Source organism: Metschnikowia bicuspidata (genome assembly GCF_001664035.1).
Source record: "Metschnikowia bicuspidata var. bicuspidata NRRL YB-4993 chromosome Unknown METBIscaffold_1, whole genome shotgun sequence".
Taxonomy (NCBI): domain Eukaryota; kingdom Fungi; phylum Ascomycota; class Pichiomycetes; order Serinales; family Metschnikowiaceae; genus Metschnikowia; species Metschnikowia bicuspidata.
Window position 1 is genome coordinate 1,919,427 of NW_017387731.1, and position 21,155 is coordinate 1,940,581.

At 50.3% G+C, this 21,155-nt stretch overlaps 10 protein-coding genes across 10 annotated transcripts; 6 read left to right on the forward strand and 4 right to left on the reverse strand.

Annotated features, from left to right (window-relative positions):
- Positions 1 to 615: 615 nt before the first annotated feature.
- Positions 616 to 1,329, reverse strand: METBIDRAFT_14270 (uncharacterized protein; the record flags this gene model as incomplete). Its single annotated transcript, XM_018854491.1, has 1 exon — positions 616 to 1,329. A coding segment is annotated over one exon (714 nt), but the record flags the coding sequence as incomplete, so codon positions are not given.
- A 1,164-nt stretch (positions 1,330 to 2,493) lies between these two features.
- On the forward strand, positions 2,494 to 3,294 carry METBIDRAFT_37787 (uncharacterized protein; the record flags this gene model as incomplete). Its single annotated transcript, XM_018856915.1, has 1 exon — positions 2,494 to 3,294. The coding sequence occupies one exon, from the start codon at positions 2,494 to 2,496 to the stop codon at positions 3,292 to 3,294; it is 801 nt and encodes a 266-aa protein (XP_018713759.1).
- Positions 3,295 to 5,043: 1,749 nt separating this feature from the next.
- HEM2 (porphobilinogen synthase) lies at positions 5,044 to 6,072 on the forward strand (the record flags this gene model as incomplete). The annotated part of the gene is made up of 1 exon (XM_018856502.1): positions 5,044 to 6,072. The coding sequence occupies one exon, from the start codon at positions 5,044 to 5,046 to the stop codon at positions 6,070 to 6,072; it is 1,029 nt and encodes a 342-aa protein (XP_018713760.1).
- A 493-nt stretch (positions 6,073 to 6,565) lies between these two features.
- On the reverse strand, positions 6,566 to 7,057 carry VPS20 (ESCRT-III subunit protein; the record flags this gene model as incomplete). Its single annotated transcript, XM_018854503.1, has 1 exon — positions 6,566 to 7,057. A coding segment is annotated over one exon (492 nt), but the record flags the coding sequence as incomplete, so codon positions are not given.
- A 2,368-nt stretch (positions 7,058 to 9,425) lies between these two features.
- CDC20 (ubiquitin-protein transferase activating protein) lies at positions 9,426 to 10,823 on the forward strand (the record flags this gene model as incomplete). The annotated part of the gene is made up of 1 exon (XM_018856731.1): positions 9,426 to 10,823. The coding sequence occupies one exon, from the start codon at positions 9,426 to 9,428 to the stop codon at positions 10,821 to 10,823; it is 1,398 nt and encodes a 465-aa protein (XP_018713762.1).
- A 951-nt stretch (positions 10,824 to 11,774) lies between these two features.
- On the forward strand, positions 11,775 to 12,905 carry HOG1 (mitogen-activated protein kinase; the record flags this gene model as incomplete). Its single annotated transcript, XM_018856941.1, has 1 exon — positions 11,775 to 12,905. The coding sequence occupies one exon, from the start codon at positions 11,775 to 11,777 to the stop codon at positions 12,903 to 12,905; it is 1,131 nt and encodes a 376-aa protein (XP_018713763.1).
- A 2,109-nt stretch (positions 12,906 to 15,014) lies between these two features.
- On the forward strand, positions 15,015 to 17,303 carry METBIDRAFT_37603 (uncharacterized protein; the record flags this gene model as incomplete). The annotated part of the gene is made up of 2 exons (XM_018856895.1): positions 15,015 to 16,058; positions 16,335 to 17,303. 2 exons carry the CDS (start codon positions 15,015 to 15,017, stop codon positions 17,301 to 17,303), a joined length of 2,013 nt encoding a protein of 670 aa, XP_018713764.1.
- A 511-nt stretch (positions 17,304 to 17,814) lies between these two features.
- On the forward strand, positions 17,815 to 18,594 carry METBIDRAFT_9564 (uncharacterized protein; the record flags this gene model as incomplete). Its single annotated transcript, XM_018859409.1, has 1 exon — positions 17,815 to 18,594. One exon carries the CDS (start codon positions 17,815 to 17,817, stop codon positions 18,592 to 18,594), a length of 780 nt encoding a protein of 259 aa, XP_018713765.1.
- A 26-nt stretch (positions 18,595 to 18,620) lies between these two features.
- RIB1 (GTP cyclohydrolase II) lies at positions 18,621 to 20,358 on the reverse strand. The gene has a single exon (XM_018855482.1). The coding sequence runs from the start codon at positions 19,972 to 19,974 to the stop codon at positions 19,012 to 19,014; it is 963 nt and encodes a 320-aa protein (XP_018713766.1). The 5' UTR covers positions 19,975 to 20,358; the 3' UTR covers positions 18,621 to 19,011.
- On the reverse strand, positions 20,225 to 20,686 carry METBIDRAFT_9566 (uncharacterized protein; the record flags this gene model as incomplete). The annotated part of the gene is made up of 1 exon (XM_018859410.1): positions 20,225 to 20,686. The coding sequence occupies one exon, from the start codon at positions 20,684 to 20,686 to the stop codon at positions 20,225 to 20,227; it is 462 nt and encodes a 153-aa protein (XP_018713767.1).
- Between the last annotated feature and the right edge of the window lie 469 nt (positions 20,687 to 21,155).

The following is a 21,155-nucleotide window of genomic DNA, read 5'->3' on the forward strand; positions in this document are numbered from 1 at the left end:
TCCTTTTGGAGCCACGCCTGGCCCCCAGAATGGTGCTCCAAATGGACAGGGCCTTTTTGGTAGTACGCCTGCAGCAGGCACATCAGGAAACACGTCTGCTTTCGGCCAGCCAGCACAGACCGGATCCGGCTTGTTCGGAAGCAATTCAGCCGCTGCACCCACCGCCCAGACTTCGGCCTTTGGGGCCTCAAGTCAGAATACAGCGTCTGCATTTGGCGGACAAGCAAACCCTTTGACAGGAGCTGCCACAACGCAGCCCGCTGCCAGCAATTCAGGAGGCTTATTTGGCGGCTCCTCGACCACGCCCGCGCCTGCCTTGGGCGGCTCCAGCACATCAGGCTTTGCTTTCGGCAACAAGGATGCAGCAACACCTGCAACTTCTTCTGCCACCAAACCGCTTTTTGGGACCCTGGCATCAGGAAACACTGACAAACAGGGCCTTTTTGGTGGGGCAAAGCCGGCGGAATCAAAGAGCCCTCTTTTTGGCGGTGCCTCAACGACCTCGAACAATTCCTCTCTTTTTGGAAGCAAGCCGGCCGAACCAAAAACTGGCGAGACATCATCTTCTCTTTTTGGTTCCCAAGAAGCTAGCAAGCCAGCCACGGGTTCTATGACATTCAGTGCTAAACCCGAAGGGAATAAAGATGAAAAATCAGACAAACCAGCTTTCTCATTCAGTGCCAAGCCAGCTGAGACGAAGGAGACCGAGAAACCAGCCTTCTCATTTGGCGCCAAACCCGCCGAAACAAAGGAGACCGAAAAACCAGCCTTCTCATTTGGTGCCAAACCCGCCGAAACAAAGGAGACCGAAAAACCAGCCTTCTCATTTGGTGCCAAACCTGCCGAAACAAAGGAGGCAGCAAAACCAGCCTTCTCATTTAGCGCCAAACCCGCCGAAACAAAGGAGACCGAAAAACCAGCCTTCTCATTTGGTGCCAAACCTGCCGAAACAAAGGAGGCAGCAAAACCAGCCTTCTCATTTGGCGCCAAACCTGCTGAGACGAAGGAAGCAGTAAAACCTACTTTCTCACTCAACGCCAAGCCTGTCGAGACGAAGGAGACAGAGAAACCAGCCTTTTCACTCAACACCAAGCCAACTGAGACGAAAGAAGCAGGAAAACCAGCTTTCTCATTTGGAAATAAGCCCGTGGAAGACAAGACTGCAGACTCTTCAAAGAAAGCACCAGGCTTCTCTTTCGGAGCTTCTTCGACCGAGAAGAAGGACGAAAAGGTCCCCACATTATCTTTTGGTAACACTGAATCCAAAAAGGACGACAAGCCAGCTGGTCTTTCTTTTGGCTCAAAGACATCCCAGGAAGAGAAACTGGGTCAGACTCAACAGAAAGAAGAAAACTTGCCAAACTTGAAGCCCACAGAAGTCAAACCGATACCTGTGTCTCTCGACAATAAAACCATGGATGACTTGGTTATGAAGTGGTCCAAACAATTGACGACTACTAGCGGGATCTTTGACAACTTCACTGATAAGGTGAAAGATTGGGACTTAAAACTCGCCAAAAGCGGAGATGAGATTACAAACTTGCACAACGATAGTATGGAAGTGGATGCCTTGCACCAAAGAATTGACCAACAGTTGGTGTTTGTGGAAGGACAGCAGGATGAACTCGACAGAATCCTTGACAACTATGAGCAGCAGGCGGAGATTTTGTTGAACAACATCGAAGCTACCAATACAGAGAATGCTTTGGTGCCAAACGGGGGTACATCTTTAAGCTCATCATCTGACATCACCGACGAACTACGCGCAAAGGCGTACAATAATGCGAAGTTGTTGGATGAAAGATTGGACTCCTTGGGAAGCAACTTGGAAACATTAGTGGGAGAAATCAATTCAGTCAGTGATGTATTCAACAAATCCTTGATTGAAAATATATCAGGCCCAGATGGAAAGGGAAGCGAGAACTCGTTGGAGGAGATTGTGAAATTGTTGAACTTCCATTTGGAAAACTTGAAGTACATCGAGAGCACAAAGGACGTGCTAGAGCAAAAGTTAGCTCAGGTAAAGGGGCAAAAGAAGCTTCATTGATAATAAAAGAAGATCATGGCTCATAAAATAGGAAAATAAACGATGAGAACTTATGGTTTGACATGTCTCATTGAAAGAAAAGGGAAAATAATCCAACCAATTCCTATTTCAAGTAAGCGCAGCTATACTGGTTAAAAATGTGTTTCATGGTTTCAATTTTCGTGATCTTTTCGATGCCGTATCTGTATTTCGCTGAAGCCTCAAATTGTATATGGTGCTGAGATGCGTGCGGCTCAAATCGAGAATTCCCCGCAGATATTCAGTATGCTCGACAAAGTATATCGCTGATGACACTTACTTACAGCATTCAAGGTGTCTTTGTCACCAAATTCATTGAGTTGAACTACATAAATCCTGTCATCATATATGTGAGCTTGAGATCTAGTTTCACATATTCACAGCTGTTCAAAACATACCCATATATATAGTAACAAGTTGTCTACATAATGTCGTCTCCAGTCTTCATGATGATTAAATTGATTGGAGGGCCAATTCTGTCCAACAGAGTGATTTTGCAACTTGCTTTTCGACAGGCAAAGACTATGGGATACACCAGAGTACTTGTGGCATCACTTGGCGCCATAATCGTTGCTGTGTCATCGTTCATCAAAGTACCGCACATAAAGAAACTTCTCAAGCCGAAAACAGCATTACAAAGAGCACATTTAGTTGAGGGGGTTCTGAAACAGTCTGTGCAGTTGGAAACATTGGCTCAGTTTGTACACGTGGCATACAATAAACAACAAGGAAACTCTTTTGTCAACTATGGCGAGTCGCTTTTGTTGGGTTTGCAAAACACGGTACTTCTTTTGGTTATCGAATATTACCAGATAAGAAAAGCTGTCTATTTGTCTTCTGCGATCCTGGATAACGAGCAAAAAGAGAAGTCTTTACGCAAACTCGTTCTGCCTATGCTTACCATTACAGGTCTTATTGTGTATATCACAAAAATTGCACCTCCAGGTTTGATTCTGGCACTTCAGCTCGCCAATATTCCCATTTCAATTGCGGCCAAAGTTCCACAGATTAGAAAGAATACCATGCTAAGATCGACGACACATTTATCTGGCATCACTGTGGGTGCTAATGTTCTTGGGTCATTGGCTCGCGTATTCACCACCATGTCAAACTTCAAGCGGAGCCAATTCAGAGATTTTGTATTGCTCACAGGGTACCTGTCATCGCTTTTGTTAAACTCAGTGCTTGTGGTACAGATATGGAAGTACAGAAATGAGAATTTTAACTGAAGAGACGAAACAAGGTACGGGGTTGTATATCTGACTTTCTGAAAAGAAGTGTTTTGTGTGATGGCTCAAATGACGAAAGACATTAACTTTGAAAACAAATTAACACGTCATCACCAGGAGTACAGCAAATATATGATGACAACAAAGCCAGTCGAACCTAACGACTCATGTCATTGTTTCTTGTGAAGCAATAATGGGCATACATCACCAAAAGAGGATTTTCAAAAATCACAATCTGAGCATGAGAGCTGGTGGGTGTTGTAGTGGATCACTACGTGACTGTAAGAGAGCAAACAGGAACTTCTGGGAATCTGTCAACTGAATTGTGCGACTAGTGTAGCCGTTCAATCATGGTAGCTTCAAAGGAAACCATTTTTTAATTATGATTCATAATGAAATGATCGAGATCTGTATATGAAACCATCTCCTAAGGAATATTTACTATTCGCAATAAGCTGATCAGCAGAGTCCTCAATTAATTTAGAGCGTAGATTAGCCAAAAGACTAAAATATTGGTGACTTGCCTAGATTAGCTTGTAAGTGTTCGCTCACAAGTCTGTAAGTTTGAAGTTAACCGAGTCAGCGCATTTGTATGGAATGCATGAAAGAAAGCCTTTGGATATTTTGGGATAGAAACCTTTGTGCTACGCTGTTAATATTGCTTTCGATTGGCCACGTGTATGTTCACGATTAAAACTCCGATTGATCGGACTTTGTTTTTTTTTTTTTGGTCGTGTCTTGTTTTCTAGCTGATAAAACTTGAGGAACCGTACCATTTCCGTGGAAAAAACGCGTTTTCAAGAAGTATATCATAACCTCTCATACTTTTACCATTGAAGAGGATCCAAAAGTGCGGGATGTCTTTGACCATGTGTGAAAATGGCCGAATATATGTATCTCTTCTTGCAATTTGAATACATATTCTCCCGTTCGCAAGAACTGTCAACATCTATTGAGGCCCCTGTAACTCTGATGTGTATGTTGCTTTCAGCACTTTTAAAATTGAACTCCAGCCTGTGACCATGCTCGCTAATTAAACACATCAGTTGAACTCATTCCATTTGAAGGTTGGAACACTCGCGTGTCTTCTTCTCTCTCTCATACTAAAACCCCACATAACGAATTATACAATTATAATACAGCAGGTTGTACAAAAAATCGCTTGAGATACCAAAAACACTTTTTGTTAGAGCCCGCTTTGAGCTTAATTCATATCTTTAACACCGCTTTTCATCATCACGACACCTGTTGTCGCAAATTGAATGACCCGCAAAATCTTGCTCCCCAGGTATATTTAGAAAAACGAAGATTTTGTGATCTGCTCTAAAGTCTCGAAAGCAAATGTGAGCCTTCCCAGTCATGAATCGTGATTTCGTATCGAAAGGTACAGTACATGGAATAGTATTGCGCGCATGCTATAAAGTCTCAGACATAAATTCTCACTTAGCTTCAGACTCAACATGGCTCTGCTGAATGACTTTCATTCTCTGAATAATTTACACTATATATTTCTTCTTATTTGCCAATGTCTGCCACACCATGCATGACCCACTCTAACCCTCACCCATGCCAGTCAAAACGGGATGACCCTGCCTCGTATAGTGCAGTCTGACAACCGAGACAGGTGCGCGCGCTCGCAATTCCATGTCCATTATCCACTATGAGACCCCGTCTCTTTTCTCCAGCACCAAAGATTCCCGGCGAAAGCCCCCTTTTTTCTTCCCCATCGGCCTCGAATATACAAAGGTCATGTCGCTGCACAAGGCACAATACCTCTCAGAAAGCACGACGGAAATCTCGTCCATTTTGCAGGGCGGGTACAACCACCCATTGGCACGGGAGTGGCAAAGTGAGAGACAGCTCACAAAGTCCATGTTTATTTTCCCGCTTTTCGTGTCCGACATCCCGGACGAGGAGACTGTCATGGAGTCCTTGCCTAACATCAAAAGGGTAGGCATCAAGAGGTTGTTGCAGTACGTGGCCCCGCTAGTTGAAAAGGGATTGCGTGCAGTGATTTTGTTTGGCGTGATTTTGAAACCGGGCGTCAAGGACGAGGAAGGCACGCCTGCCGACGACCCGGAAGGCCCGGTCATCAGTGCTATCAGGTTGCTCCGCGAGAAATTCCCGCTGCTTTACATCATGTGCGACGTGTGCTTATGCGAGTACACGAGCCACGGCCACTGTGGCATTTTGCACGAGGACGGCACGTTAAAACGCGAGAAGTCCGTGTTGAGAATTGGCGCGGTGGCGGTCAGCTATGCGCGGGCCGGCGCAAACTGCTTGGCGCCATCCGATATGATGGACGGGCGGATCCGTGAAATCAAGCGTGGGCTTATCGAGGCGCAGTTGGAGAACAAGGTGCTCGTGATGAGCTACTCGGCCAAGTTCTCGGGCTCTTTATATGGGCCGTTCAGGGACATTGCTGGCAGCGTGCCGAGCCACGGCGACAGAAAACTGTACCAGTTGCCCAGTGGAGGAGCCGGGTTGGCCCGGCGTGCATTGCTCAGAGACATTGAGGAGGGCGCCGATGCGTTCATTGTCAAGCCCTCCACGTTCTATCTCGATGTCGTCAACGAGGCGTCGAAAATCTGCAAGGATTTCCCACTTTGCGTCTACCAGGTGAGCGGGGAGTATGCGATGTTGCACGCGGCAGCAGAGAAAGGCGTGGTGGACTTGAAGGCAATTGCGTTCGAGTCCCACCACGGGTTCTTGAGAGCTGGAGCCCGCTTGATCATCTCGTACTTCACGCCAGAATTCTTGGACTGGTTGGACTTGTAGGTCCCAGAAGCCGATTTAATTCTTGTACATATTTATATGGCATTGCGCCTGTCGATCCTTCTTGGTACGTTGTACGGAGCCGGCTTGCGTGCTTCTCTTGGCCCTTGCACCAGTTTGGAATGTGCTCGAGATGATTCCATGGCGGCGGCGCTGGATGAGCATTCACAAAAGTCCAGGCTCAGAGCCAACGAAGGCCCCTGGAGTGACGGTTTTGAGAGGCGAGGTGCCAGCTTTGACCCTATATCTAGAACAAAGCTGGCAATGGAATTATGCTCACCTCAGAGCCCCGCTCAATAACCCGAGGAAGAAAAGCACACGCCTAGGCGGCCAAAGGCTCCGCCTTGCGTACGTCCTGCTCTTCTTCCTTCGAGATCTCCGCCCGTTCCTCGGCTTTCGGAGCCGTTGTGGGCACTTCCGGTAAATCTAGCGCAGGCTGGTCACCAGGCTGCTCACCCGCAGTGATTCCCGAGCTTAACTGAGCGGATTTGCCCGTGACCTCGAGCTCTAGCGCCTCAAGTTCGTCATCCACTTCGTGCTCCTCTGCATTCGTCAAGCCCAGGCCCAAAATGTCCATGACCTCGTCTACCTTCACGCGCTCTTCCTCCAAGTCGTCCATGACACGGTCGATTTTGTCGACACTCATCTCCGAATTGAGCTTCTTCAACACCTCGTTACCTTGACTGAGCCCGTAGAGGACGTCCTTCTCGATTAATTTGAACTCAATGGTGCCGATCAAATTCTCGAGGGTTTCAAGCTGGTCGTACGTGCTGTTGATGAGACTCTGCTGGTGTTTTTTCAGGCGCAAGTAGATCTTTGCCTTGTCCATGTTGCCGTCCTGAACAGCCTGTTTAGCTAGCGCAGTCTGCCTTTCGATGACGACATTGATGCGTTTCAGGTACTGTTTCAAGTTGTCCCGCTGTCTTTTGAGCTGGAAGATTGCTTTTTCCTGCGCAGTGATCTTCGGCTGTGACGGCTGGTTGCCCATGGTACAATGTTAGTGTTGTGCCTGGCGATTTAGGTGTTGGTGATAAGACTTCGAGGTGCTCCTCACGTGACCGATAAGCCGACTGGATGTGCGGGCGCACTACGCGAGCCGGGAGACAGACCTGCATTGCCGGGCAATATTTACACCACCTGTCATATTGGAACTCCGACAATTTTAGAATGTCCGGATTATCCAGTTGAGGAGGTCACGTGGAGCATCTTTTTTTTGATAGTAGACGGCGGTACCAGCCGCGGCTTGTTATTTTGACTGTTCTTACTGATGGTTCGCATCAAATGGCCCTGGGGTCGCAGGTCTGTTTATACAACGCTTCGCACTGCGGTGGAACAGACGAACCAATAGACGCAAGTATGTGTGATGCTAAGAAGGCACTTTGAGGAATTCAATAAATTAACCGATATCTGGAACTGAGATTGGAACCGAAATTGGAACCGATATTTGGAACTGAGATTGGAACCGAAATTTGGAACCGGTATTTGGGACCGAGATGGGAATCCCTCGTCAGAAGTCGTGGTCTGGTCAATATCCAGACCAAATTAAGTATGAAAGTCACTGGCCATTCGACCGACACGCCACAGCACCTCTAAAAACTGGCATGTCAAGAAAATTCACTTAGGTTATCAATCTTCGGTCCGCTCAGAGTGTGTCATTTTCATGCACGCAACCGGGTTTCAGTTTTGACCGGCTCAGAAGATATCGCGAAAAGCGAAAACCGGAAACTCGGAATAATGCATCGCTTCCTCTGAATTAGTGCCCACGATTCCAGTAAGCCTCTTTTGTTCACGAGGATTGTTCGTGCATCCTTTTCCGTCAGGCACAATGGACCCACATCAAACCGTTGCCCCACTACCTGTGCGGCGCACCCGTCACCCAGGAAGCCCCAGTACCAAGGCCACCGTGAAAAAACGGCCTCACTCTGCACACCCAGAGATGCGTGGTGAAATCCAAATCTTCTAATAAAAAGGTGCTACAGAACTGAGCCGTGATGCTGACCTGCCGAGGCCAGGCACCGTCATTCCAACGTTTGAAACTTGGCCTGCCAAATTTGGAACGTCAGAAATACCTCAGACGGATCTGCTTTCCTTGCCCGAGTAGTGCATATACTTAGCTGGGTGCGTCGGGCCGGGATGATGAATACCGGCTCCTTATGGGCATAGGGGGGCCGACAACACTGCCCAGTAGCAAGGCTACCACCCATTTCGGAGAAGAGGGAATGAAACAGCACTGAAATACCTGAAGGCAGCCCGAATTCAAAAGGCCTGTCACCTTGAGCGACGTTGTCGCTCCCGTAACCGAAAAGAGCGCTCGCGACATTTTCCGTCATGGAAGCCGCGCTTGGGCGCGCACCAACATCTTTTGCAATCACCTTTCCTAATAAGGCAAGGACATCAACAAGGTGCGCAGCAGGCAGCGGCTTCTTTGTGCCTAAGCAGCGAGGGCTCAGCCGGAGCAAAGTAAGACATCCGTTTCAGCGCCGTGAACCCGTTGCTAGGACAGGCATAGGAAAACAAACAAATAAAAAAAGAGAGTGGATTGTACACTCCCGCTTCTTTGAAAACACCAAGTCATCGCCGGCGTCAGAAGAAAACCCACGGTCCAAGCTCAGCGTGCCCAGAATTTTGCAGTCCGCCGTGACCTTTAAACATAGCACCCACAAATATTGCCGTTTCCGGACTCACAGCAGCAAGACCTCAGCATCACTTGCCAATACCCAGGACCAATTGCAAGATACTGAGGATAGTGCATCGCCGCCACATATTTCTGCTTTTCTTGACCTCACTCCACGCTACCATCAGAGCTAAAACTTTTCTTGATTGCTAGTCCAGTCATTGCATAGACTCATTATCTTCCGGCCAATCCAGTAAAAAACACCCAGAGGTGTCTTTGCTTTTCTCCTTGGTCTTGATCTCCACATTCTACAAGCGCCTACGAGCGAGACACTGGTCCAGTCCATACTAGGACTCTTTTGCTGCAAGTAATCTGACCTGCTACACTGAAGACAAGGCTCTAGTCAACCAAACAGACTGCCACCATAGGAGACACACACCACTCACAGGGATCCAATTGCACAAACACAATGTCGACCGTCCTAGGATCGCCGCCGAAACAGCCCAAGACCCCTTTTCATGACTCCACAACATCTGCAGTGACCATGGAGAACTTGCGGCTGGCCAACCCCACAAAAAGAACATTGGATACAGTGCTGCCGTGCCGCAAAAGGGTGGCCATGCCCAAGAAACTGCCGCCGTTCCTCCAGCCGCCGTTGCTGCGGTCAAAGTCTTCGATAGCCGACTTTGCCCGGCCCAAGCTCTTGCACATGTCATCTTCCACAGCGCTGCCCCGCTTGTCCATGTCTCCTCCCAAAACAGCAAAGCTTCGCCGCTCGACATCACTTCTCACGCTGCAGGAGGCCACGACGTCGGACCGCTTCATCCCGAGCCACAAGAACTCCACCACAAGCAAGCTCACCGCTGCCAGCGAAAGACCGCATCCCAACGCGTCTCCTCAGACGCACATCAAGGCGCAGACCAACAAAATCTACCAGCACCACGTGGCCGAGGCCTGTGGGCTCGACGTCAACTCGCGCATTCTATCCTACCGGCCCTTGCCTCCCGAAAGAAGCAAGCCGTTGAACCTATTCAGCCACATCACACTGGGTTCTCTCTGTAAGGCCCTGGAACGGACAACGGGCAAGTCACTCCGCCCGTCGTTGGCGTCCGAACGTGCCAAAAAAATCCCCACGGCCCCTGATCGCGTGCTCGATGCACCCAACATCGTGGACGATTTCTACTTGAACCTTGTGTCGTGGTCGCTGACCAACTTGATTGTCATTGGGCTCGAGGACGCTGTGTATGTGTGGAATGCGTCGACCGGATCGGTGGGCTTGCTCTGCGAGACGCCCGGTAGTTTGATCACGTCGCTCCGCTGGTCCGGCGACGGCTCCTACATCTCCATAGGCAAGGACGACGGGTCCATCGAGATCTGGGACATCGAAACCAATTCGCGCTTGCGCACACTCGCCTCCAGCTCCACGGGCCGGGTGGCCTCACACTGCTGGCTGCTGCATCTCTTGACGTCCGGGTCCAAGGAAGGTACCATATACCATAGCGATGTACGCGTGTCGTCCCATCTAGTGGGCAAGCGCGAGAACACACACTTGGCCGAAGTGTGCGGCATCGAGTATCGAGGCGACGGGCAGCAGTTCTGTAGCGGGGGAAACGACAACGTGGTGGCCATATGGGATGCCCGCAACATGAGCGGGGACGCGTTGTTCCAGAAAACAAACCACCGAGCTGCCGTGAAAGCCATGGCCTGGTGTCCATACCAGAGCCTGCTTCTTGCGACAGGAGGAGGTACAAGCGACAAGTCCATTCATTTCTGGAACACCAGCACGGGAGCACGCGTCAACCTGATCGAAACTGAGTCGCAGATATCCTCGCTCAATTGGGGATATGCCAAGGGAACGGGCTACGAAGTGGTTGCGACTCACGGGTATCCGTCCAACAGCATCTCCCTTTTCAACTACCCCACTCTTCAGAAGACGGGCGAGGTTTTGCAGGCTCACGACTCGAGAATCTTGAATGGGTGCTTAAGCCCGGATGGCACCACCCTCGCCACAGTCTCGGGCGACGAGAACTTGAAGTTCTGGTCGCTTTTCGATTTCTACAGACAAGCAAGGCCCGACGCCGAAGAGAGTTTTGCAAGCAACGATGGCAAGCACATGGGGAAGCTCATGAACATACGCTGATCCAACCGAGCCCGGGTTAACCTAAACCTAAAGAGGAAGTAGCATTTTCGACAGTTGTCTGACTCAGCTATATCAAATTGAATCGGTACTACGACATAACGTATCTAGCAGCCTATAAGAATTGCTCTGGTGGGGAGCTTTGTAGCGCACAGGAATATGTTCTATTCATTTTCCATTTCTGGCTTGAGTGCCGCAACGTACGTCTAAATTAGGCAAGGCGCTCTAGCTCTTCTGGGGCAAGCCGTGAATAAGAATATGTTTCCGATCTACTGCAAGAACCCAACTGGACGACGAAGACATATATATTGGTCTAGGGGAAACCCCCAATCAAAACCTGGAGGGGGTTTGGATACGATTAGCAGATATATTGCACTCGTGCGGAAGTACGGGCCATGATCAAACTGGAGCGGAGGCTGCCCTAATTACGCCCGCCAACTGCAACGGCACAAGCACTCGTTTTAAAGAACAGTAGATCTAATTCACCCGCTCACAACTGCTCACTTTCTTTTTTTTTGAAATCTGGCTGGTTTTCATTGTCTCACCGAGGTAGAGCGTGCCTCTTGCACAGTGCCTTTGGCAGGCGAGCCAGGGCAAGACCCATCGCTGAATTCCAGTCCGTGTCAATCTATTCGCCTCAGCCAATTTAATGATTGTCCCCGAAAAGGAAGTGTTTTCTGTCGATCGTAGTGTAACCGGCCATCTCAGCGCAGTAATTTGCAATGTGACTTGCCAGCAACTGAGCTCCACGCGCGCTCGTCAGGTTGCCCTCACAATTTTGCTGGAGCACCGGGAAGAGTGACCATTTTTTCCAAGCTCAGCAAACACAAATATATCAATCCATTGTGATTATCTACATCTGGCACCAGATACCTCGAGCCAGCCACTGGACAGCAATCACACAGGCCCCCGGAAAAAAGCCGTACCCTTCCCCCAGCTATAATATAGACCAAAATGACTTCAGCAGGCGAATTCACCAGAACTCAGATCTTCGGCACGGTGTTCGAAATCACCTCCCGATACACGGACTTGAACCCGGTCGGCATGGGCGCTTTCGGCTTGGTGTGCTCCGCCATGGACAAGCTCACAAACCAGAACGTGGCCGTGAAAAAAATCATGAAGCCGTTCCTGACCTCGGTGTTGGCCAAGAGAACCTACCGAGAGTTGAAGTTGTTGAAACACTTGCGCCACGAGAACCTCATCACGTTGGACGACATTTTCTTGTCGCCCTTGGAGGACATCTACTTCGTCACGGAGTTGCAAGGCACCGACTTGCACCGCTTGCTCACATCCAGGCCCTTGGAGAAGCAGTTCATCCAATACTTCACGTACCAGATCTTGCGCGGGTTGAAGTACGTGCATTCTGCGGGCGTCATCCACCGCGACTTGAAGCCCTCCAACATCCTCATCAACGAGAACTGTGACTTGAAGATCTGCGACTTTGGCTTGGCCCGCATCCAGGACCCCCAGATGACCGGGTACGTGTCCACTCGTTACTACCGTGCGCCGGAAATCATGTTGACCTGGCAGAAGTACGACACCGAGGTGGACATGTGGTCCGTGGGCTGCATCTTGGCCGAGATGATCGAGGGCAAGCCGCTCTTCCCAGGCAAAGACCACGTGCACCAGTTTTCCATCATCACCGAGCTCTTGGGCTCTCCGCCGCCGGATGTGATCGAGACCATCTGCTCGGAAAACACCTTGCGCTTTGTGCAGCTGTTGCCCCAGAGAGACCCGATTCCCTTTGGCGACAGATTTGCGCTGTGCACGCACGTGGAGCCCGAGGCCATCGACTTGCTCTCGAAGATGCTTGTGTTTGACCCGAAGAAACGCATCACGGCTGCGGATGCGTTGCAGCACCCCTACATGGAGCCCTACCACGACCCGACCGACGAGCCTGCCTGTGAGTCCAAGTTCGACTGGAGCTTCAACGACGCAGACTTGCCCGTGGACACATGGAGAGTCATGATGTACAGCGAAATCTTGGACTTCCACCAGATGAATGGCGCGGACCCCAGCCTGGCGGTGCCTACCGAGACCGGCCAGGTGCCTGTGAACGAGGCGGGCGAGACTCTGCAAGTCTAGACAGGGAAGGTAGGGCGGACACGTGGATTGGCCCGTGTTGAAAGTGCTATAAGACCTTCTGCCAGACAGACGATAGTTTTGCCTGTCATGTTATGCTGTGTCTGTCATGTTTTGCTGCGGCTGATGGCAGCCACGCCAGGCGAGATAGCGCCTAGACTGCGGTGGGAGACCAGGCGGATTCCAGGTTGGAGCGTGAGGAAAGTTTTACGGACTATGCGTTGTGGGTGCGCTTGTTGCGGCCCATGTGCGTTGGTAGGATTCATAATGCGGCTCCATATTGCGGCTCCGTATAGCGATTATATATCACGGATCCAGAATGTAGATGACAAGTGATCTTTTGTTAGACTGGATGCCGGGGGCCATTGCTGCAAGCATAAATGCCTAACAACTTGGCACCTGGAATGGACAGCGTGGTTCCTGAAAAGTGAATGCAGTAGGTAAGTATAGCCTTGCCCCCATAGCCTTGTTTGGGGCTCTGCAAGGGCCAAAAAGTGAACCTTTGTCAAGAGAAACACTCACATCGCGCGATCAGAGACTAATGGCCGTTCATGTCGACGCATGAATTCTGACCCTAATATACATGGATTAGTGATATATATATATATATATATATATATATATATACATATGTATATCATACATATGTATATCATACATCCCCATCAACCTACAAAGGATTTTTTTGACGAGGATCGTTCCTGGTCATTGACTATTCAAAGGTCGATATATTAGTAGATTTCATTTACCCTCTTTGATAAGATGAGACATCAGCATACGACGCACCTGGGGCTAGATCAGATACCAGGACAACATGTGATTCAGACCTGCTATCGTGAGCGCCCATGAAAACAAGTGTTGTTTCCACTTCCCAATACCTCAGTGAAAGTCAGCAAATGTAGAGAAGACATCTGCGTTAGAACCTTTATGATATAGTACGAGCAGGCTACTTTTAATTTTAGGTAGTTTTTTAGGTTTAATGGGTTCTTCTTTATTGGGTTTCATTTTAGGTTTTATTCCTTTAACTGGTGTTATCGCTATTGTTATTCTTGAATTCGTCATTCAAATTGGAAATAAGTCAACTAAAGTTATGTAAATCACCCATGTATATTTTATATGAAAGGTTCCTTTATAACATAAATCATATATTTATGGTTAATGTATTTAAGTTAATAGTTATATATTTATTAATTTGAATATGTTCAACTCATTCAATACCTGAACATGGTTTCAAACTAGAATTAGTTCTATTATCATTATTCATTAAATTTTCAATATAAACTATTAGATCATACTTACTGCCTACTACTAAACTTCCTCATGCGCTTATTTTATTTGACCAAGATGTTTGTTTCAATGTCCCTTCTGTCATTTCCGGCTATTTGTCCCCAGGACTCTACACAATTATTAGGTCTCATAGTGACGTCGTCTGCCTCCAGGATATGCCCTCTTTCCTGTGCAGATACATATATTAGCAGGCACGGGCTTCGTTGAATGCCGAACGCATAAGATGTTCAGGCCCCATATGGTCCTTTTTTCTGCCTGACCTTGCAACTGGATTTCCCACCAGCGAGACAATCGGCTAGCAGAAGTGGCTCGTCCTCCACCATCAGAATCATCAACTAATGACACTAGTAATTATAGTGATGGTTTTCCGTGGTGAAGCCAGAGCGTCACTTTCTGCATGTTTTTTTTTTTCTATTTTTTTTTTTGTTTACGTGCCGACGAGTCTGAACGCTGGTAGGAAGTATCATCGAATGCACGGAAGATTCCCTGGCCCGTTGATGTCCATGTGTTTCGAAGCGTGCAATGCAAGTCCCGTGGGTCGCGGTGCCGTATATTGCAGTCCATCGATCACGGTTCCGTCTTATGCGATGCCATGTACCACGGTTCCATACACGACACGCTCTACGTGGGCAGCTCCATAGGATCAAGAAAAGCAATTGGGGCTCCACGACAAACGGAATTCTCATACCAATTGAAACCCGAAAAGTACTTGTCCACGGCCCCAGACCATCCAGTGCCCTCATGCGACATGTGCCTGCCTGGGGCCCTCAGTGCGCCCAAGCCGGACCTCGCACTTGATCTCACCAGGCCCTACCAGACCATTAGATGCCTGGAATCTCGCCCCAAAACTACACATTCACAAAGCCCGTCAATGAGTCGCTAGAAATCTCGCTCACGTACGAGGCGGTGGCCGGGCAGCCGGGGAAATTCGACTGTTTTTTGGAGTTGGCCAATACCCACGGCGCACCGCACGACCATGGCACCGAAACCAATGGTTCACAAAAACCCGCCGAAAACACGGGACCCGGCAGCAATGGCACGCAAAGTAGCAGGGGCTGGCTCGACTCGTTCTGGGGCTCTGAATCCGCGCGGTTGGTGGAACAGGGACCTCCCGAAGTGCCGCTTCTTCTAGGCTACATCCAGATGTTGGGCTATGTGCGGCTCAACCACCAGATCGGCGCCGAGACGGGCGCCGAAAGCTCGCTGGCGGTGTACTGGCATAACCACGAGTACGCGAGCCACTACTGCAGCGACGATTGCGACGAGAAAGTCCAGGATCTCCTCCACACAGAGCTCTTTGACGGGCGCAAGCAGGACACGTCCAGCGGGCCGGCCAAGTCCAGCACGATTGGCGGGGTGCCCGATCTCCACGCCCGGGCTTTTGACCCCACGGCCCACTATTTGCTCCACGATCTAGTGCACCCGTTTGGCACCATGGACATGCCGCCAGCCAACGCGCCGCCGCTCTCTAGCCACCAGCAGGAGGAGCTTGCGACGAGTCTCTCGAGGTATGTGGCTCCCATCTACGTGACCGCCCAGCACCTTATTTTTGCCAGCACCACGATCTTGCCTGGCCAGAAGTGTGTGTACAGGTTCCGCATGGACATGCCGCCAGAGACGCTTCCGCCGTCGTACAACACCAAGCTGACGGGCTCGTTGGGCGACGCGGGTCTTGCTTCCATAGCCTACCTGTTTGTGGTGGGTGTCCAGGACCAAAGTGACGGTCACATGCACCACCGCGCCGTGTACTTTCCCATGGAATGGCGCCCGGGCCACTATGGCATGGACCGCAGCTGGCTCCAGCACGACTACCTCCAGGCGCCACTATTCGACAAGCACTGGAGTCCCGAGAAACTTCTCCAGGGGGTGGTTGCCACGAAACCGGAGGATGCCAGGAGCATGTGTGTCGGGGGTGGAGAGCCAGCAGGGGTAGCTGGATCTACGATAGTGCGTGGGCTCACAGACACATGTGATATTGTTTTGGAGAACGGGATAGCTGGTCTGACGATGGAAGTCGGAAGGGAAGATCACAGGAAAGATGGGAGCGGGCTTCTGAAGGAGTACGGAGGGAGTGAAGATCAGAAGGAGGGAGAGAGTGAACATCAGAAGGAAGGAGAGAGTGATGTTTTGAATGAAGAAGGAGAGAGTGAAGTTTTGAATGAAGAAGGAGAGAGCGATGTTTTGAATCAAGATGGAGAAAGCGATGTTTTAAATGAAGATGGAGAGAGTGAACTGTACAAGGAAGGGGCGAAGAACCAGTCGCATGACAGCGAAATGAACGCAGAGGCGGGTGAGGGACAAAAGAAGAATAAGGCGCACATTGATGATATGTCGACAGAGGCCGATGATACAAAAAAGGCAGCAGGTCCCGGCGAAGAAGCTACAAACATAAATGGGAGCAAACAGGGCCTACTGAAAACCAAGAGCTCGATGAGAGACAAGTTCATCGAGGACCTAGATTCGCTCATCGAGGGCAGCCTCGAGACACTAGCGGCGAAAGAGCGCCGCAAAAGCTCGGTCTGCTTCGTGCGCCCGGAGGATCGCGGGTTGCTTCGACAGACACCCGAGAAACCCCGGACGTCATATCAAATCCGGGTCAACAGCCAGCCGCTCTGCGTCCTCACAACGTCCAGCGCCGTATACCATGTCGGAGAAGACGTGCACTTCCTGTTGAAACTCCACCCTGATTTCCGGAACCTGCTGCGAATCGTGGGGCTCACATCGCACATCGAGGCACACGAGATCTTCCATGTCAAGGACGAGCGGAAGATCGTCAACATTTACAAGGTCACACCCACAATCAAGAGGAATGTTTATGCGGACGCGCTTATGTTCCCCTTTGCTGGCCACGAGGCAAGGGAAAATGCAAGAACGGGCGACTACATCAACTTGCCGCGGTTTCTCTGCCAGCAGTTCCAGGCCTCCATGTTCATGGATCTACGCTACTTCATGGTCTTCCGCTTTGTGCTCAACGACTTCCCAGAAATGGAATCGTATCGCATCGACAAAGACCCCGAGGCATTTACAGAGTACGTGCTGGCGTACAAGCTCGAGAACGAGGCGAATGAGTTTAAGTTCTCGATCCCATTAACGGTGTTGCCCTGTATGCCATGAGCACTCACGGGTAAACAAACAAAAAAGGAACAACGGTAGCCTGTCAACATCACAAAGATGAAAAAAAGATAGTCATAGGGGATAGTCATAGAGGATAGATGCAGAGGACAGATGCAGAGGACAGATACAGAGATCCACTCGGCGTTCTACCAAGATGGAATCGGCATCTTTCATGTCCCATTGCGTCAGACATCCCAGGCCGCAGCCACATCCAAGGCTGGTCGCTCCGCGGAAACATTTGCGTGCGCTTAGACGGCACTGGCTGCAGGAAATCAACCCACCCCCGAAAAGCAAGGGATGTCTGATGTCGTCATGCGCAGTATGCTTGCCGTACTGCTGCACTAATTTGCTACGTGCCATCATTATATTTAAGCACCAGCGAAGACTGTCCACAAGAACCAAACCATAAAAACAAACCCACAAATCCTTTTTGACCCAATTCATTGACACGAAGCTCTCAATTCACAGGAGTCCACGCAGATACACGATAAGCACAAACTCACCAACAATAATGTCCGCAGTCACAGTTTCACACGTTTCCACAGCCGTCGAGTTGTATAAACTCCAGGAGTTTTTCAGTTTCTGTGGCAATGTGCTGTCAATCAATGAGCTCGATACTGACGCCGAAGGCTTCAAAACATACCAGGTAAACTTCACCCTGCAAAAGGCAGTTGAAACCGCGCTTCTTTTGAATGACGCAGAGTTGGAGGATGTTTCCGTGAAAGTCACGAAATCCACGCTTCCTACCTACGAGGAGGCCGCCGAATCTGGGGCTGAAGTGTCCGATAACAAGATCCAGTCGGAGAAAGACGAGGCTATTATCACCGGCGACGATTCTTATGACGACATTTCCCAGGAGGAGAAGCCCAAGCTGGCCATTTTGGCCCAGCTCTTGGCTTCGGGATACAAGGTCTCCGACGACTTGATCGATAAGGCAATCAAGTTCGATGGCCAGCAAGGCATCAGCACGAAATTCAAGTCGTTTTTGACGGATTTGGACAGCAAGTACTTGCACACGCAGGACCCCGAGTCGGTCGCAGCCAAGAACTTGAACAAGGCGCAGAGTCTGTTGTCGTCTCTCACCAACACCGTGCAAAAGAGCTCGTACCTGCAGAAATTGCAACATTACTTTGACAAGGCGTCGTCCTCTCCGTATGGCGCGAAGGTCCACGACTTCTACAAGCAGGTCTCGCAAGAAGTTGCCGATGTTCACAGGGAGGCCACCCGCTTGCTTGAAATCAAGAGGGCCAACGCTTCCAGCAGCGCCGGGGAGCAGCCCGAGTCCACGTGAATGTCACCCTGGGAAATATATAATGTACCGTTTAATTTGAAGACGTTCTAAGTTTATGAGCCGTGTAATCGTACGTATTTATAAGGAAGAAGCCAAGAAGGCCTCGACTCAAGAGTAGTTGTCATCCTGGGGGATATATAATGGACCGTTTAGTTTGAAGAAAGTCTAAATCCATGAGCCGTGTAATCGTACATAATTATAAGGAGCAAGCCAAGAAGTCCTCAAGTCCGAGACTTTGCCGAAGACTAGTTGTCATCCTGGGAAACACATGACTTTCTAAATCCATGGGCCGTGTAATCGTACATATTTATAAGGAGTAAGCCAATCCGAGGCTTTGACGAAGGCTAGTCGAGACTTGTGACGTCGACGTGGGTGCCAGACATCCAGCCCCGACTTCGGGCGACGCCCATTGCAAGATTATATCTTGATGGGCTTTTCTAGCAAATGCCCCATCCGTTCTATCTTGGTGCTCAAGTAACCCTCGATCTCCTTTGACTTGATGCCATTCTGCGAGTTCCAGGCCAAGGGCACCATGGGGATCCGCTCCACCACCTCCACATCCCGGTTCTTGCCCTCCACCGCAATGATCTTGTCCGGGTTGTTGGTCAAGAGCTTCACCTTGACCAAGTTCAAGTCTACCAAGATAGACGTAGCCAAGGAGAAAGAACGGCCGTCCGCCGGGTGCCGTAAAAGCAAGTTTGCCTGCACGGTGTCGGCGCCCAAGTCCTGCAAATTGTATGCTTTGAGCTTCTCGCCGAGCCCGATGCCTCGGCCCTCCTGGCGCAAGTAGACAATGCACCCGTGGCCGTTTTCGCCCATCAAGCGGCCCGCCTCGTCGAACTGCTCACCACAGTCACAGCGCGCCGACCAGGCGGTCTCGCCGGTGTAGCACTCACGGGCCAACACATCGTCCGTGAAAGTGTTCAGGTCCAGCAAGATCAAGTCGCCGTTCGCGTCGAAACGAAGGCGCTTGTTTGCCTTCTCGTCGAAGTCCGCATTGGTGCGCCCGGGGAAAAGCTTGCCGATATAGGCGCCGCGGGTCATTCTGTCCTGCTGCGTGTCGCCGTCTCTTTGCTTGAAGAGCGACTTCGAGCGGATGTCCTCGCCGAACACGATGGCCAAATGCTCCTTTTGGTCCATGTCGTTCTCGTAGAGATGTAGGAAGATCTCGGGGCCCTGCACCGTGGGGATCCGCGCCCGGGCAATACATCGGACGTGGGGGAGCTTATCGTGGATCGGGAGCCTGTTTCTCTCCTCCTGCGAAATGTGCGGTGGTTTCTGCGGCGTTTGGGGCACCGATGGCGTGAGCGCCGGCGACACTAGCGGCATGTTCTCGAAGTTCTGCGTGCTGACGGGCGTGGGCTGTATGGGCAACAGCATGATATATGAAGAAGTGCTGGTGGTGGGACCTCGAAGGCAAAGGTTTGGAGTGACTGGCGCAGGCGGGCTTGTGGGAATTCTCAGGAAAAACACAAGACTGGGTTTGACGACCGAGGTGTCCGGGGGTGTTTCAGAAATAAGATTTGTGGCGAAGGGGGCCTGGGTGCTGGTGCTCGAAGGACGTGGCTGGGGTTATATGTTTCTCTTTTTAAACGTGCGGCCTTTATTTGGTGGGTTGCGCGGGCTTGCCTCAGGCCCATGCCGAAAAGCGCTTGACAAATCCTGAGTAATCCGGACAAAGCGCCGGCATGTAGCAGGCGGCGCGAGGCGATAACCACGGCGCGGCTCGGACTCGCCATTTTGGAGGCAAAAATCTGGGAAGGCTCTTTTTTGGCAGGAAGGCTGGTGGACACGTCGCGGGGCCAAAGGTGGGCGTGGCTTGACTTTTTCTGGGGCGCCTGATTTTTTGCTGGGTCGGTTTCTTTTGTTCGTGAAGATACCTGTTTCGTGGGTAATTCCTGTTTCGTGAAGATTCCTGTTTCGTGATGATTCCTGTCTCGTGAAGATTCCTGTCTCGTGAAGATTCCTGTCTCGGTGTGGATCTGTTGTTCCGCGGACTGATTAAGCTCAGCACGCCTAGGTTGATGGATTCTGCCCAGCCGATGCCCGCACACGAAAGTGCACATTTTCTCCACGTAATACCAAAGGTCATGCTTTTGAGACTGCGGCAAACACTGTCCACCCCATTGTCACGTGGCCGACGAGCGGGTGCTGGCTCTGCCGTTGTCTCAATCCTTGGACTTATTAGGGTGGTTATTAGGCGCTACTCGCAATTTGTCGCGCATTGTGCCAGTGCCGGGCCTGGCCAGTTACTATGGCGCCCCCCTCCAGATTGCAAAGAACACGTGCCGCGGGCTCCGACTGGGTGTGCTACATATAGCTGAAACGGCCCCCAGGCCTATCAAACGGGGCTTTCCCAGCATTGGAATGGCGGGGAGTTCCGGACGCACTTTCCCGTAGAAAACATGAGGCCGCGACATGACCGCATAATAATTCTCACCCCAGCAAGTATTACTAGGGCCCTTCCTATGCAAATCACTTCTTGCCTAGGGAGTCAATTCTGGCCACATTTTTGGCCCCGAGGATATTTTTGTCTTTAATCAGATGAATCTTTTGAAAAA

Coding starts and splice junctions, on each gene's coding strand:
- RIB1 (XM_018855482.1), bottom strand. CDS start 19,974: ATGCTGTTGCCCATACAGCCCACGCCCGTCAGCACGCAGAACTTCGAG.